The 16,215-nt window shown below is 41.2% G+C and overlaps 2 protein-coding genes and 1 non-coding gene across 3 annotated transcripts; 1 reads left to right on the top strand and 2 right to left on the bottom strand.

The window, feature by feature from the left end:
• Window positions 1–5,973: 5,973 nt before the first annotated feature.
• Window positions 5,974–10,665, bottom strand: rps27.2 (ribosomal protein S27, isoform 2). Its single transcript, XM_085801314.1, has 4 exons — window positions 10,625–10,665; window positions 9,971–10,079; window positions 8,677–8,787; window positions 5,974–6,914 (listed from the first exon to the last, which is right to left on the bottom strand). The coding sequence occupies exons 1-4, from the start codon at window positions 10,628–10,630 to the stop codon at window positions 6,886–6,888; spliced, it is 255 nt and encodes an 84-aa protein (XP_085657440.1). The 5' UTR covers window positions 10,631–10,665; the 3' UTR covers window positions 5,974–6,885.
• LOC146971805 (small nucleolar RNA SNORA13) lies at window positions 8,912–9,042 on the bottom strand. The gene has a single exon (XR_015037973.1). It is a non-coding gene; the product is annotated as a small nucleolar RNA SNORA13 (small nucleolar RNA).
• A 1,154-nt stretch (window positions 10,666–11,819) lies between the features above and the next one.
• On the top strand, window positions 11,820–15,519 carry rab13 (RAB13, member RAS oncogene family). Its single transcript, XM_085801316.1, has 8 exons — window positions 11,820–12,370; window positions 13,111–13,171; window positions 13,565–13,625; window positions 13,751–13,828; window positions 14,605–14,694; window positions 15,015–15,080; window positions 15,224–15,274; window positions 15,424–15,519. The coding sequence occupies exons 1-8, from the start codon at window positions 12,247–12,249 to the stop codon at window positions 15,493–15,495; spliced, it is 603 nt and encodes a 200-aa protein (XP_085657442.1). The 5' UTR covers window positions 11,820–12,246; the 3' UTR covers window positions 15,496–15,519.
• The last annotated feature ends 696 nt before the right edge of the window (window positions 15,520–16,215 follow it).

Raw genomic sequence — 16,215 nt, forward strand, 5'->3', positions numbered from 1 at the left:
CATAGACAGACACTGATACGTGCGCACGTACGAGCACAAGCGGACATGCAGATACACACGCACTGAGAATTACATCAGAATTTCATATTCATTTGAACTCTGTGCTCTGTGCTCACCCCCCCTCCCTCATCCCCTCTCTCCTTCCTCTCTCTACCTCCTTCCATCCCTCCCCAGTTGCTTCCCTGAAAAGTGATGATGGTTTCCATAGTAACCGCCTGTGTCTGTATCAGAGGGGAGTTTCCTTATACGGACTAGAAAGGATTCCGAGCGAGGGGAGTCACAAAAACACGAGCGCATGCATTCATTTGTGAAAGTGTTGATTAGCAATCAGTGTGTCCTTCACACCGACTGTTTATTTTTAATGAGCCCAGAGAAAGCTGTTGATTGGGCGGTTCAAACAGGAACAGTCTTGACTATAGTACAAATTGGACATTCAAGTCAAATTGATTTTGTGGCGCATGATGTAATATGAAAAAAAAAAATCATTGTGAATCTCTATCCCATATTCCACTGTAGTGCCATTAGCGGTCTCGGTGAATGGGTATTAGATTGGATTAGAGGATGAATATACACATGCCTTAAGTATATTTCCATCACTTCATCATGATTTCCTAATTTGAAAACTAACAACATGAGTGCTCGCCTCTTTATAATATTATTGTACTGCACAGATTGGGCTACTTGTGTTACATAGACAGTAATTGTGTTTGATTTGTCTGCATCTCTGTCTGGTGTGTCGCTGACGTCTCTGTGTCCGTCTTTTTGCTCTGCTCTGGTTCTGTCTCGCCCTCCACAGGAATGTAGGTCAGGTGGACCGGAGACTGTAAATTGCCTTTCTGTTGTGAGTGTGTTGGTGTCTGTGTTACCTTCCCTAAACACTTACACAGATAGATCTCAGAACTCTCAGACGTTGAGATGGATTGATTGGGTGTATGTATAGCCAATAAACAAATACAGTGAATGGATCAATTTATGAATGGATGCAGCTAAATTGACCCTGGGACATTTCTGTGAGTTTATTGGTGCTCTGTCATTTAATTTCATCATTTTTATATTTTTACAAGTACTACGCGTCCTTCATAAATTATTGCTCAAATACATAACCTGTCTTCTTGTGTTTATGAAAGTACACCCATCAAATGTACTTGTCTGACAGCAGAACTTTTCTGACAGGAGAAATAATCCATTTGCAGCCTCCATGCAAACACTCAGTGACAACGTGGCTATCCAAAATAACTGAGAGCCGTCTGACCAGTGATTATACTGTATATTTACATTTTCTGAGCCTATGCAAACTATTGACAACAGTGCTAACATGTTATCTGTCGTCTCTATTAGGAGCCAGCCTTTAATTAGCCAACACAAAGCAGTTCGTCAAACATCCTCAGTGGTAGGAACAGCCTGTGTTTACATCTTCTCTCTGCCACGCTATTCTTCTGCCTCCAGCTTATTTCTCTCTACAGCTTTAATCACTGCTTTGCTAAATGAGCTGAACAAATATTTTGGTACTTTTCATATTTATACCACCGAAAAGGGCCACGCCAGAAAATGATATATGTCTCTTCCCACCGTCCTTCTGTACCTTTATCCTCTCATGTCCCTCTCAGTGTCATGTAGTAGTAGTGTAGACCCTCAGTTAAATGGGTTTGACCAAAAGAGGGTGCAGGTATGATGGCCTCACTCCCTTCACAGCAATGCCTCAAACTCCTCTTCATCTGCCTAAATGTTCATTCACACATGCTGCTGGCCGATGCACTCACAGCACACGGACTATTTGAGCTGCATGGTCAGAATAATTAATGCAGGACATGATCACAAACCAAGGGATGATTCATTTCAAGCTGTGACAAATTGACATGAGTGATTTTTACCAGGTCGCCATGCTGTTAATGCTCACGGCCATTCAGGAATAGCATCCATCACACCGACCCTCACCCCTGCCGAGGTGTGTGCTGTGTGTGTTCCTCCCTGTCTCCATGTGCATGCAAGCACACAGTGCATGCTTTACATGTGTCTTGTATGCATCAGACACACCATAAACCTCTGCTGCTTACACTCATATTTCATCATAAATATTCCCTTTACCTGGATATGGATGATGTAAAACCTGTCAAATCAAAATATCTAACTTTTTCTGTCCTTATTTACTTTAGTGTCTCTTCGTGTAGCAAAAGCTAATTGTAGTCGATACCTTTAAAATGATTCCAACATATTTGAGAAAGTTTTCTGGAGCAAAAAGACTCTGCTCAACGCCGTAAACAGGATCCTGTCGTATGTCTATGACAGTTCAGAATTATAGAAAGAGAGGGAAGCTGGAAGATAAAGTAAATGACCTGGTGATTATGCTATAGATCATCCAAGAGTCTTCAAAGTCATTACAACTACATAAGCAATTAAACTGAATGTGCTGCAAATGGTGTTTTTACAATCCAATTAGCACCAGCTCATTTTGGCATTAATAATTTTTTATCCCATTTTCAGTTGTTTTTCTAATCTTCATATTGAAGATTCAATAGATTCTCTGTGTGTATGTGCATGTGCATGTGTATGTGTATGTGTCTCTGGTGTGTGTGCGTTTGTGTTTTTATGGAAAAAGAAGTGGTGAGCTGGAAGACTGAGCGCTGAGTTTAAAGTTTTACAACAGTGAGCACCTGCTGGAGTGTCCTTGATACTCGGAGCTAAAAGGTTTAATAACTCTGAGCTGTGGAATATGAGTTTTGCTCAGAAATCAAGAGTCTGTTTGTCACACTGTGTGTTGTTGTCTTGTGTACCAGAGACACCATCTGCCCTGTGCACCACGCTCTGTGTCAGTGTACGACAGGACGCGACTTGTCACTGTGGACTCCCGGGGGCTTCTGACAAGTGGCCCAGACAGTGGCTCTGCTCTGCTGGAGGTCGTTGCCATGGAGACGTGTGGGGTCAGCCAGACCCTGCTCATCAGTGTTCAGGTCAGTTAATTGTGCAACGGATACTAATGATGTGTAATGGCTCTGTCCTTGGCAAAGGAGAAACTCAAATAACCCACAAAAATACTGTGTGCGTGCATGCGTTCATGCGTGCGTGCGTGCGTGCGTGTGTTGATCAACTATAGGGTCTCTGTTGTGTGGCTTCTGCTTCTTTTTAGGGTTTTCTCATCCCTCTACAGCAGGACAGGGCCAAGTCAGCCAGTGTTCCCTTTGTCTGCAGGTTGCTCTTCTGTGACAACCTCAGACAATAGTTCAACACACACACACACACACACACACACACACACATTCTTACCCCTACGCCCCTGTGTTCTCTACTATCCATGGTTCTTCTTTCATCTCTCCTTTTCATTCTGCCATGTTGGTGGGGTGCAAATGCAAACTACTCAGATCAATACTGTAACAACTCATATGGCCCATGTCTCAGAATGAATTTTCTGCTCTTCATCGATCCTCCAATCCCGCTGCCCCATCCTCCTCTTTGCCTCCCACTCAGGGGGCAACTTGGCTCAGAAGACGTCAGATTTTGACAGTCGGTTTTAGTGTCCAGCTTCTGTCTGCAGGACGAAGCAGGACGAAGCACGCCGAGGCGACCCCACCAGCACTTCCCACCACTGACTGCACTCCTCAGTGTGTCCTCTCTGCTGTATCTGCAGGTACGATGGTGGACCTCAGTACCTACTACACAAACAGAGGAGCATGCAACTTATAAGACTGTCTGTCAGGTCGGTATTGTTTCATCAGAGGTTTCAGGGCTGCCTCATCAGTGGTAGAACAACATGTCCTGACACAAGTGGAGTTTACGGATGCATGTTTAAGATGGAAACACAATCTGCATTTCCATCTTAAAGTGGAGATTACACTTCCTCTGTCATTTCACACATGGAGAATGAATCTTTGTCCAAACAGCTTATACTACACTGTTCATAAGAAACCCAGCAAACTGACAGACAAAAATAACAGAACTTTAGTTTTTTACAGTTATTAACATGTGTGATGAGACTAAATCAGTATGAACCATCACACCCACCCTTATGTATCTTTTCTTTTTGTTCTTAATGTGTGTGTTTGTGCAGCTTGTCAAAGAGGAAAGCAACACAGAGCAAAGCTGCTCCCTGAGAAGTTGCACTTCAGCTCCCCCTGCCTACAACTGCTGAGACCACTACCTCACCATAATCACAGAATCTTTATACTTGGCACCACACAGTTTCGCTAGACTAATAAGGCGCACTCCCCCTCTATCTTTTATTCACAATCACAGCAGATGTGTACAGATGTCGAGCGGCTGTCTACTCTCAGGAGAAGTCTGTTTTCCAGCTGCTCTCTGCCGACCCTCTCACTTCTCTCTGAGCCTCTTGGTGGGGTCAGTCCCCTCGCTGTCACAGCTGCTTTCAGGTGTCCCAGAAACACCAACCCTACCTGCTGGCGTTCCACCGCTCCATGTCGACCCTGTCCCTAACTGGCCCTCAGTCTGGGGTGGAGCGCATCGTGATGGGCATCAAGGACGTGCTTTCATCCTTCAAGGTGCGGCTCACACAAGCACACAGAAAGAAATATACACAGAGTTAGTTACACAAACATCTAAAACTCTTCACTGACCCTGGGAGTGTATTTGCAGTCTGGTGAGCCGCTCAAAGCAAATTCAGCTATTCAGTATTGAATCTTTGCATCTGCAGCCTTAACCTGAATTACCTCCATTCACAGATGAAACAACCTGCTCTGAGCTTCAGCCCTCTGTAGACTCGTCATTCTGAAAGTTGAAAGGGAAGTCAGTGCTCAACTAAGTATAGTTATTATCAGTTTTACTGTTTTTCATGTGTCAGTGCACATACACCACCTTAATGTCAGTAAGATATTGGTTAATTATTTGAAATACCGGTAAGTAAGATATTCATGAAGTCAATGTTGTTTTTGTTTTAAGATTTTCTTTATTGGAGAGGTGACAACAAATTACCCTTAGTGGCTAAAGAGAATTTAAATAGCATTTATATTGATGTAAATTTAAACATAATTAACCAATTACAACATGCTCTAATGACTAAATGTAATCATTACTTTGAAATACCTGCTTTGAAAAGATGTGATGTGATTGGCCATGTTTCCAGTTGGGTATATTCCCACAGATACTGTAATGTGTGTGTCCTGACACATGGAGTAGGACTCATAAATAGAGCTGTCTGTCACAGCCTCGATGGACAGGGTTCAGACCCCGTCCACACTCCACCTGTATAATTATATCAGGGAGGCACACATCAACACAGTCAGTGACCTTACAGGCCGCCGGGCGCCCACAGGTCAGAGTCTGAGCTTCTCGTGCAATCATCTGTTCACAGTGGAACAGGAGATAACGCAATCTGTTTGTTATTACTGTGTCCAAATAATAATTTGTGGTTTTCAGTTCCTGAGCTTTCAGCCCATTGTGATTACTGAAATTGTTGTCCATCAAATAGGTAATTACTCGCATGTCTGCTTGTTAGTACACATACCTGTACTGTAATCCGTCAGCTTTCAAAGCTGTCCTAAAACACTTCAACAGAAAACTGTGAAATCTGGAGTTTGAAGTTATTTACCAGGCAATGGATGCATGAAAATGCTGCGCACAATTGTAAAACCCTTGAAACACTTAAAGACTATGGAGTAAATGAGATTAAAATGGCAGATCATGGTGTAAAAAATCAATGAATGTAGAACGATATTTTTATCATTATTTCATATTAGTCATTCAGTAACCAGGAGGCAGATTCAGAGTAATATTTCCCTTGATTTTATTTGTGAGCTGTGTCCAATATACAAGCAAGACACAAGAAAAATGTCACCAGCAACAAGAAAGCTATCATTGAATCACTCTCTCCCCGATTTAATTTTGTATTTATTCAGAGTACAACTCACAAGCTGTCACATACAGACACAAATAGCATGCATCCCCACAAGTCCTGAACAAAAAGCTGTGGGTCAACAATCATACAATAGCTTGATTTCTTGAGCTTTTCCCACTCTTTTCAAGCTATTTTTATTTGATTTTTTTTCCCGTTTTTCACAGCTTCGCAAAAATTCATTCCACATTATCATTTTCACAGGAAGCTTCTGAGCGTGTGTTAATTCACATCCACGACGTTCACCGCAGTCATTTAGCGTCGCATCACTGTGTGCTGTGTTTGCTTTACAAGCAGCAGGAAACACAGGAAGAGCCGGAGATGACTTTCCCCTGAATCAACCCTGGCAGTGGTGGTGGTAGTTGTGGAGGGGAGGGGGGAGCTGGCTTTGGAGCAGGCACTGAGAAAAATCATCATTTACCTTTTTTTTTTTTTTAAATAAAATGTTGACTTCACTGTAGCATCAACTCTGTGTTAATGATTTGGATTTATCACCAGCTCTTACATCAGTATTCATCAGGGGGCAGTTGCAATCTCAGCTCATGTCTCCTTTCCTGGAAATGGTCAAGTGTTTTTTTTTTTTTAAAAAGTGCTGAGCGACTAGTAGACACCATCTGCACGGCCCTTCTTAAACCCTCGCATCTCTTTTAATGTTTGTGCTTAATCATTGAAGGGTGAAATGCAAAGAGACGCAAAACACTTGCTACAAAACCCCACTGAGGCCACAAGCGTGTCCTCAGACACCCTGATCTTTACCAGACAAATTACATCAAAGAACCCTTAAGAGATTAAAACCAAAACAGTGGATGACAAACATACAAGATTATGTTACCAGGAGAAAAAACGACCTATGTTTATTAAGAGAATTTATGTCGTAGTGGGATTTTAACAAGGTAAAGCTTTTCTTTAGATAGATTCCTTCTAGTATTTGCATTCCCACTCTCCATTCCCTGTATGCCGCATCCACTCCGCGACAGTGTTACTTGATGTCCAGCAAGTTGCAAGTTCTCTTTGTCCTCGACAGTGTCCAGCCATGTCTGGTCAACCTAGTGCTGTTTCCTCCTGAATGAGCAGCCTGGGGAAAAGACGCAGAGAGACTGATTAATTATAAAACTCACAAAAAAAAAAACAAGATGGTGGTGCTGCTGGCTGTTCTGGCTCTGACTAATATTTTGTCCATCCTGTTTGTGCAAATGAGGACAGAATAAAGATAAGACATAACCTTTGAGTGAAACCCAAAGCAATTAGAGATGTGACTAAATTGTTTTTATTATTGAATACATTTGCTAGCGGAATAAATTAAAGCCTGGAAAATGTCTGGAAAAGGGTGAAAAGTGAATATAAACAAATTGTGCATCATATGATAAAATGGCTGAGTGTTTTTTTAATGTAGAATGAAGAGCAGCAGAGCCAGTCAATGCAGCAGTGAGGGTGTATGAACTGACAAGTACGTAACATCAGAAATCACTGAAATTCATGTTGCTATCTGCCCTTTCAAAGACTGAATCACCGCCAAAGTGGTTTTAGTGCCAAGGGTTACAGCTGCACCCATAGTAACTCAGAGCTGAGCGCTTTGAGAAGCCCCTGGTTACCACGGCAGCGGAGCAGAGGATAGTGTGGGTGGGACAATGAGAGCGTCAGTGAGAAACCTTGACCTTAAAGCTCAACTAATTCACAGACACACCGTACACAGTGTGTGAACATTTCTCCACTGTACTTTGAGTGGTGAAGCAATTCTCATCGTCCTCAATCAGAGGAGACGTGTTGTCTCACGACTCGTTCCCAGAAGTCTGAAGAAACATCTTTACGAATAAAAAAACATGTATGTGAGAGTTTGTGCTTGCAGCCGACTGTGAAGAAATGGATCAGTGATGATGAATTTCTGTCACAACCACAAGAGTCACTGTATGCCTTAGTAGACACCCTGTTCATGAACGATGCAATGAGAGGGCAACACAAAGGCAAATGTGCAGGTGTGTGTAAGAGATGTTCTACAGTGAAGTTTTACCAACAAGCCCAGACAAAATGTTGGGTTTTGGGAAAATCTGCTGTTTGTTTTGAGCTTGATTGAAGTTCATCTGCGATTATTTTTAAATGTTATATTCAATAATTTTCGGTTTTTCTACCTCCTACAGTGCTAATGGCCTAAACAGCACCTGCTGCACCCAGAAACCCACTGCTAGACCTTATTCAGGCTTGTAGATCTCCAGGTTTCCTGCATGTTTGATGTTAACACCTTTTAAGAATGTGCGCTGTATGCAACAGATTTATACAGTGATTAAGGATTTGCAATAACATTTTGATTAAGGGCCACTTTACACTCAATTATATACTTTTGTAATTTTAAGTCTTAAAAGATTTGTAGCTCAAAATGTTCAGAAGACCTGAGAACTTTTAGGTCTGACGTATCCACCTGTTAATCTAAGTTATGTTACTGGTGCTCATGCTTCATTAGCCTGGTGGTGACGTAACAATAATGGATGAAACAAAGCTGATATATGATTTGAGGTAAGGTTCAGGTCTCAAATCTGGCCTCAGATGTTGCATGCAGGGAGTCTGGGTCGTACAGACATGATTAGGTCTGTGCAGAACTCCACTGTACTACAGCATGTGATCAACTTCTGTCATACAGTGTCACATGCGCCCCATGCTCACAATCGCTGAGTTATCAATTATTCGAGCATGTGTAACACGTGCCCACAAAAATAAATCATAGATACAGTATCTCCATGGTGTAAGTGATGCATTTAGGGCATCTGTATGCATATTTAGTCTGTGTATATATAGATGTGCATTGCAACTCATTTAAGATGAAAAATGAACATGTTTTCCCGTACCTTCTGTGAGACGAGCCTTCCCTCCTGTCGGCTGGCAGAGGACTGTGGAGCAGCCGACACACAGCACTACAGTCTGAGCGTGACTGAACACTGTGGTGATCTTGTAACAGCCTACAAACAGCACAGAAACACACAAATAATGATGCCATTGAATGGCTACACAAAAAAACAACAACATCAGAGTGCATGTTACACTTTACAACATTTACATGATCAAATGTACTCTTGATCACTGCCGTGTCCTTGCAGCTGTTTGTGTAAAGGAGTCACTTGAGGCTCATTTCACAGACAACCACAAGTGTCACTGTATGCCTTATTTGACACCCCGATCACTGGGAAACAATGAAAGGGCAACACATAAAGGCAAGTTTTTAACAGTTGGAAATATTGAATAACCATTAGATTGTAAGTACTTTATTTCTTGCGTGTAATACAAGTATTCCTGCAGAGCAATATTCTGCTTTTGTTTTTATCAGTTGAGTGATATATCAAATGAACAGAGAAGCAGCTTTTTTGTAAGTTATTACTACTTATTTTGAAAACAACTGCAAGCTGATGGCATCGGCATCAATTTAGGGAACTGAATGTGTCTGACTTCAAATAGTCATAACACAAATGTGTCCAAGTTGTCACTATCTATATTTTACTTTAGATAAAATATTGAAAACATAGTTAAATTACACAACACCACACAGGTCTTGCATTTTGGGGTAAAATATATGCTGTGTAAGTTTGTACACAGATATGAAAAATAACTGTTTAGAAATCCTTTCCCTGCTATGATCATCCTATTATTCAACCGAGATAAATTAGAGACCATCTACATTACTCATTAGTAGTGCAAGTGAAACGCTGCTTTCATATTCACAAAAGTAAAGATTGTCCATTTTTCCGTTACTCAAACTGAATGTCTCCAGTGTGATCTGTCAGACATTTAAAGAAGTTGGGATATGAACAAATCACTATTTTCTGACACTTGAGAGGTCAAACTATCAAAAAATACAACCACCAGACCAATTAATCATAATAACTACTGGCTGAGGCCCTGAAACAGTTGCTTTTGTGTTTAGTTTTCCATTACTCCAATGGGGTGGTATAGAAGAACAGTATAAATAAGTGTAAACGTTTACAAAGGAGTTTTTAGTGGAGTACCACTATAACACCAAACTGTAAACAAGCAGAGCATTGGAGTGAATGTCCTGGGTTATTGAACACCTGTTTATCTCGTGGTGCGGCCTACTTTATGATGCCAGTCTACGGGTCTGGGCGGAGGCAGCCACAAAAACAAACTGACCTGGACATTTTACATCCATGAAATATGAATTAGGACTCTGCACGAGGCGTTTTTTCTTATGTCTCCTCTTCTCCTCCTCGGGGGTTGGGTGCAACAAATCCTTAGCGAGCTGAAAAAACACCACAAACACAAACCATAAGAACAAAAATCAGCACTAACATTTAAAGTTTATCCAGTAAGTCACAGTTATAAACTTTATAACCCTAACAGGACGCCAAAGGTCGAGATATCTTAAGTTAAAAAAAAAATGCGATCACGAGGTAAAACAGAAAACAGAAAGTGAAGGAAAAGGAAACGCGCAGCTCCAAACCAGATCCAACCATCGCACACATTTCTCACGCTAACAACCGTGTTATTGTCAAATCAAACCACAAAATCAATTTAACTTATAATGATCCCGATGCCGGAGTTAAATCACTAAGCAAAATCAGATTTAGGGATGTTGGCAGTGTGCTGACACGCAGTGGCGCGTGCTGCTTTGTTGTCCACGTGTTTCGCCATTATTGCGTCTGTTTTCAGATCTTTACGTTACAGCGACATCGACACGTGGACCCGCACAGAAACTAGTCATTTATTAATACGATATTAAATTATATCCGTCTAAATACTTTTTAATGGTTGATAACGACAAAAAGAAACTGTGGCGTTACTTACAGGCATGTCTGCGCGTGAGGACGTTCGCCGGAAATAGGACTACTTCTTCTTCCACGTACCGGAAACTGTGGCACAAAGATCCGGAGGAGAGAAAAAACTACAACAGCGAGTTTTACAGTTTTACACACTCACAAATAAACCCCCAAGCGCAGTTTTAATATCCCTTCATGCAGGAAGCTATTTTAAGGCTCCAACCAAGAATTATTTTCATTAGCCCATCACAGGCTTAATTGACATTATTTTTTCTAATAGGCTGTAATTGAACAAATGTCAGGAAACATCAGAGAGTTTGTGCTCTCATAAATTGTAATTGAAATACCTGTCAGTGCTGCTGTCAACCATCTATATTGATCAATTAACTAATCATTTAAACTTTGGACTATCTCTGCCTGAGCTTTATCTTTACTGTAGGTATAGTTGAAGGTTGACATGTCAAAACATGTTTCACTGTTATTATAAACAATGTTATATAATTACATAACAGCGTTGGACTGGACGCAAACATGCTCAAATACCCATAAAAAAAAACTAACTTAGTTTTTGTTTTACTGCAAGTCTTAAAACTTGAATCAAAGGCTGTATTAAAGTTATAGTTATATAGGCTACTGTATAGTTATAGCTGTAGGCTATAACACTTCAGTGGTGCAAATTATACACAAACTGGAATTAATGAAATTATGAAACCCAAATTATTTACAGAAAATGTAGGCCTCCAGAGCAGGGGCCTATAGGCTATGGCACATTCATCTTCTACTATTAGTATGAAGCCAAAGGAAAACTCAGTCTGCTTCATGATGCATTTTATGTTCAGAAGCGAGGGGAAAGAAGAGAAGGAAAACAAATTTCTATTACATTTCCAACAATAATGATTGTTTTGTTAGTATTTATTGTGCTTTAGTAGGCTAGCTTTTGATTATTTTGATTATTATTTTATATAGGCCTATAGGCTGTGAGCATGGGGTTGTTTTCAGAGCACTGGCTGAAGTGATAAGGTCAGCAGATTTAACCTGTAGTTTATCATCAACTTTTTAAGAAGAGCCCATAAAATTTCACATCCAACAGCGCCATCTAGTGAGCACGCTGGCTGCCTGCAGGTCAGAGCCCTTAACTCCCATGAAGCACTCCCACACTACGTAGCCTTTCAGCGGATCTGGGATCCGGGACGACAGCAAGTTTTTTTTTTTTTTTTTTTTTTGGAGGCTGAAAAAAACACGTAGCCACCCCGGTATGTTTGTAAATGGAGTGATTCTGACTTTGCGAAGGACTGTAAAATGCATCTCGGATAGATTTTCCGCGATGAAGGCCGATCTGCAGTAGATAGTTGAACTTTGGATGGAGTGTATTTCTTTATCCAGCGCTGTCTATCCAGAAGCACTGAGGGGGATCGGAATTTACCGGTGACAAGTCTGCGAGGAAAAAAGGAAAAGTTGATCCACTCGTTAGGCTACATGGCGCAACATTGTTAAAAAACAAAAAAAACTTGTTTGTTTTAAACCACAAGAAAGGAAATCGACATTTGAAGCCTCAAGTGGATGAAAAGGATCTTTTATAAAGGGACAACTCCAACTTATCCAACTTATCCCCTTTGAGTTCTGCTTTAAATTTGACGAACAACTCCAACCATGGCGAAAAAGTATGATTTCCTTTTCAAATTGTTGCTCATCGGGGACAGCGGAGTGGGAAAAACATGTCTGATCATTCGTTTTGCTGAGGACAATTTCAACTCCACGTACATTTCAACCATCGGTATGTTTGTTTCAGTCTAATGTTTTCCTTATAACCTACACCACATTTCTGCACCAGCTGTGTGCAAACTGGCATGAGAGCAGGACCATTGTTTGCTGACATTTCACTATTCCTCTATATGATGCCCAGGCACTGCTCAAACTGGTTTGTCAGACCAGACGTGCTTTCATGTCTCAACTAGTCTGTGCTCTCTTATTTGTTCTTATTTTCATTCTGTCCTTTATCTTTTTTCCTCCTCCTTGCTGAATGTGTGTGCTGTCTCTTCCTTGACCCTCTCTCCCTGATCTCTCTCTCAGATCTCATTCCTCTCACTTGGCTCTCAGAAGGTCCACCCACCCTCATTCCTATCTCTTTTACCATCTCAACGTTCCCAGGAGAATGATTGGCTTTCTAACATGCTCAGGGTAGCCCCCTCCCCTATCCCATTGCTGTCTTTCTGTCTGTCAGCCTGTCCATGCAGCAGCAGGAAACTCACAGACACGGTGTGTCCTTCAGGCCTGTACATCTTTCCCTCACATCTGTCTGTGGACGGGGACTGCGCTGAGGGGTCAAAATCACAGTGGAAATGACCATGAATCAGTCTCCACCCAAGTGAGGGTGACCTATATTCTGCAATGTGTGTGTGTGTGTGTGTGTGTGCCTGGGTGGGTGTGTTTTTAGTTCATATCTGAGGTATTTAACTCATTCTCTGCCCCCTCCTCCTACTTTACACTCCTTCCTGTCCTCTCATTATCTCTCAGGCATCGACTTTAAAGTAAAAACCATCGAAGTGGATGGAAAGAAAGTGAAACTACAAGTCTGGTAAGAGGTGGCAGTTGGTTACTTTCTGGAGTTGTTTTGTGATTTTGTTTTGGTGAAGATCAAGCAGAGTTCCTCTGTTCTCTGCTCTGCTTCTCTATCCTCTGAGAGGAAAGAGGAACCTCCCTCTTGTTCGCCAAATCAGGACTTTATGACAGGGTTTATTGTCCAACTATCCATCACACATGGCTGCCACAGAGTGCCACTTCGTGTCATGTGAGGGTGTTGTTACAGCAGCGTTTAAATTCAGTGTAAAATGCACATTAAATGCACCACTCTGCTATTTTTTGCTACAGTATGGCCCTCAAAACTGTCTGTTGTATTTTTAAGTACACATGCAATCAGTGCACTTTTTATTTCTTTTTTTTTACTTTCAATGTGTGTTGCTTTGTGCAGGGACACAGCTGGGCAGGAGAGGTTCAAGACCATTACAACAGCCTACTACAGAGGGGCCATGGTGAGCACAGGACGCTTGCAGAACAAGCAGACTGGATAATCAGGCTGACATCACTGGCCCTTTGTGTTGGCTCTGTACCTTTGACTGACTCTCCACTCTCCCCCTCTGTCGTCTCTGTGTGTCAGGGCATCATCCTGGTGTACGACATCACAGACGAGAAGTCCTTCGAAAACATTCAGAACTGGATGAAGAGCATCAAAGAGGTGAGACTGTTTCCACTTATCCATGACAAAGACAAGCAGGAAACACTTAAAAAAAATAGTGCATAGTCAGTGGGAACTACATTAGTCATGACTGTGAGCCGTTACTCTCTGCAACAGCAAAGCAAAGGTCTTGTGCAATTGTATCCCTTAAACCTGTTTCGACTGAAGGTTTAGGACCATAACAACTAAAAACATGCAACATTATTTTTTACATGATAATTGTCTGAGGACCAAAACATTGTTAAAAATACAAGGGATTAAGAGTTAGCTGACTCCAACTTTTCTGCCAGAAAATTATAAAACTGTTACTGCAAAGGTTTTTAATGTATCATGTTTTGTGACAGTGTAGTACCTCATTCCTTATATAATTTGTCAGACACTCTATCATAATGTAAGGAAAATATGAAAGCGTGCATATAAAGAATGCACACCCTCACACAGTCTCATAAAATTGACACAAATACACGGCCACATTCGTGATATGAAAATCAACAACTTTTGATTACTGTAAATACAGACAGTCAGAGCCCACAATACCCTACATTTACTTTTGTTTCATCTTATTTAATACTTATTCAATGACCACAGAAACTTCTCCTCCGCTGCAAACAGCTGCCGTTATTGTCGTTCAAGTGCAGATCATAGTCTTTGCTCACGTCAGACTTTCATGTCTAAACTTCTGATCTCCAATCCCTTTATTCTTTTGATCAGTGTCTGCTAAGTGCACCCCAACTCAACTTGCCCATAATCAATTGATTGCATCCCCTCTTTCCCAGAATGCATCAGCTGGGGTCAGTCGGATGTTGCTAGGTAATAAGTGCGACATCGAGGCAAAGCGGAAAGTTTCCAAGGAGACAGGAGAGAAGGTGAGATGACCTTCACAGGGATATAATTACAGCCAATGTGTTGTAAGATGTAAGTGTAATTTTGAAGCATAACTGTAGAGAAATTGCTGTTGTTGAGCTGCTGGATCATCGAGTAAAACAAGTCAAACATTTAACAGTGAGAAACAGTTTAAATGAAAAAAATAGATTATTAAATAGAGGAGTCCCCTTACTGAAGGAAGGGACAGAGTATGAAATATATTTAATGTGCAAGCTTTGAACTGCCTTTAGATAAGACGTGGGATGTGATTATTACTGACACCACGCCCTACTATAACCAGCTTTGTGTCTGTTGTTGACAGCTGGCGAAGGATCACGGCATCAGGTTCTTTGAGACGAGTGCAAAGTCCAGCATTAACGTTGAGGAGGTGAGTTGGAAAATAAACATTGATCACAGAAACACTATCTTGTCAATCATTGAACATTAACATATGCATTGGTTTTGTTACAGTAGAACACAAAGCTACTAAACCTTGATTTTAATTTTTCTTTCTCATTTTGGTTTCTTTAGTCTTTTCTGGCTTTGGCACGTGACATACTACAGAAATCCAACAAGAAACCAGTGAGTCAGAGCTGAATTGTTACACAAAACAACACCTAAATGATGCTTGTGTTCCTCCATGAGCATGGGATTAGTGATGTAGCCATGATTTTCGCTGATGCATGTGTATGTAATTTCTTTTTCTTTGTCTTTTTTTCCTAATTTGACAGGGCCCCACCGGGCGAGAGGTGAAGATCACCAGCAGCACAGAGAAAAAATCCTCCAAGTGTGCTCTTCTCTAGATGAAGCGGCGAGCACACACACAAGAAAGTGCCATACAAATACAGATCTACAGATCACAGCAGTACAACTGGGGGTAGAGTGCAACACAATTTCTGTCTCCATCTTGTGGGCTTAAACGTCATTTACACAGAGGTGCCAAAAAAAAGTGTTTTTATAACTAAACAATTGATATTCCCTTTACAAGAGTTTGTACCTTTCTACCAAAAGAATTTGTCATAGAATATTTATGAATTACTCATTTGAGACAGTGCCTGTATTTCACTTGGGACATATTTTTCTGCAGCATCTACTGTGTGTAAAAGTCATGAAGTCAGTGAAGTGGAGTCTTACATTAGACCCTAAACTGAGCCCTGATGGAAGTTCAACAACCAGTCCCCACCATGTCTATTACAGCTGTACATTTCTGTTTTCACTCTGTATTTCTCTAGCTTATCACCACATTATGAACCCTGCAATAGCACTGTGTAATGTCTTGGAAGAACTTCAGCTGTGTTTTAAAAGTCTATTCTGGACTGAGCTCTGTAGTAAAAAGGAAATCACACTTCAGCTTAATGGATGGCATGGCATTAGTGTGAGCATGTGCAGTAATAAATAGCTTTTAGTAGTTCAGTGGCAGAGGAGGAGGAGGAGTTTGTTTTAAAATGTTTTGACTCGCATACAGTTCACAGCAGGTTCTTGGTTGTTGTGTTTGACTGAAAATGTCAGTAATTCAAGGGCCA

The sequence above is a fragment of the Trachurus japonicus genome, chromosome 16 (genome assembly GCF_045865225.1).
Source record: "Trachurus japonicus isolate A0001 chromosome 16, Traja_1.0".
Lineage (NCBI taxonomy): Eukaryota > Metazoa > Chordata > Actinopteri > Carangiformes > Carangidae > Trachurus > Trachurus japonicus.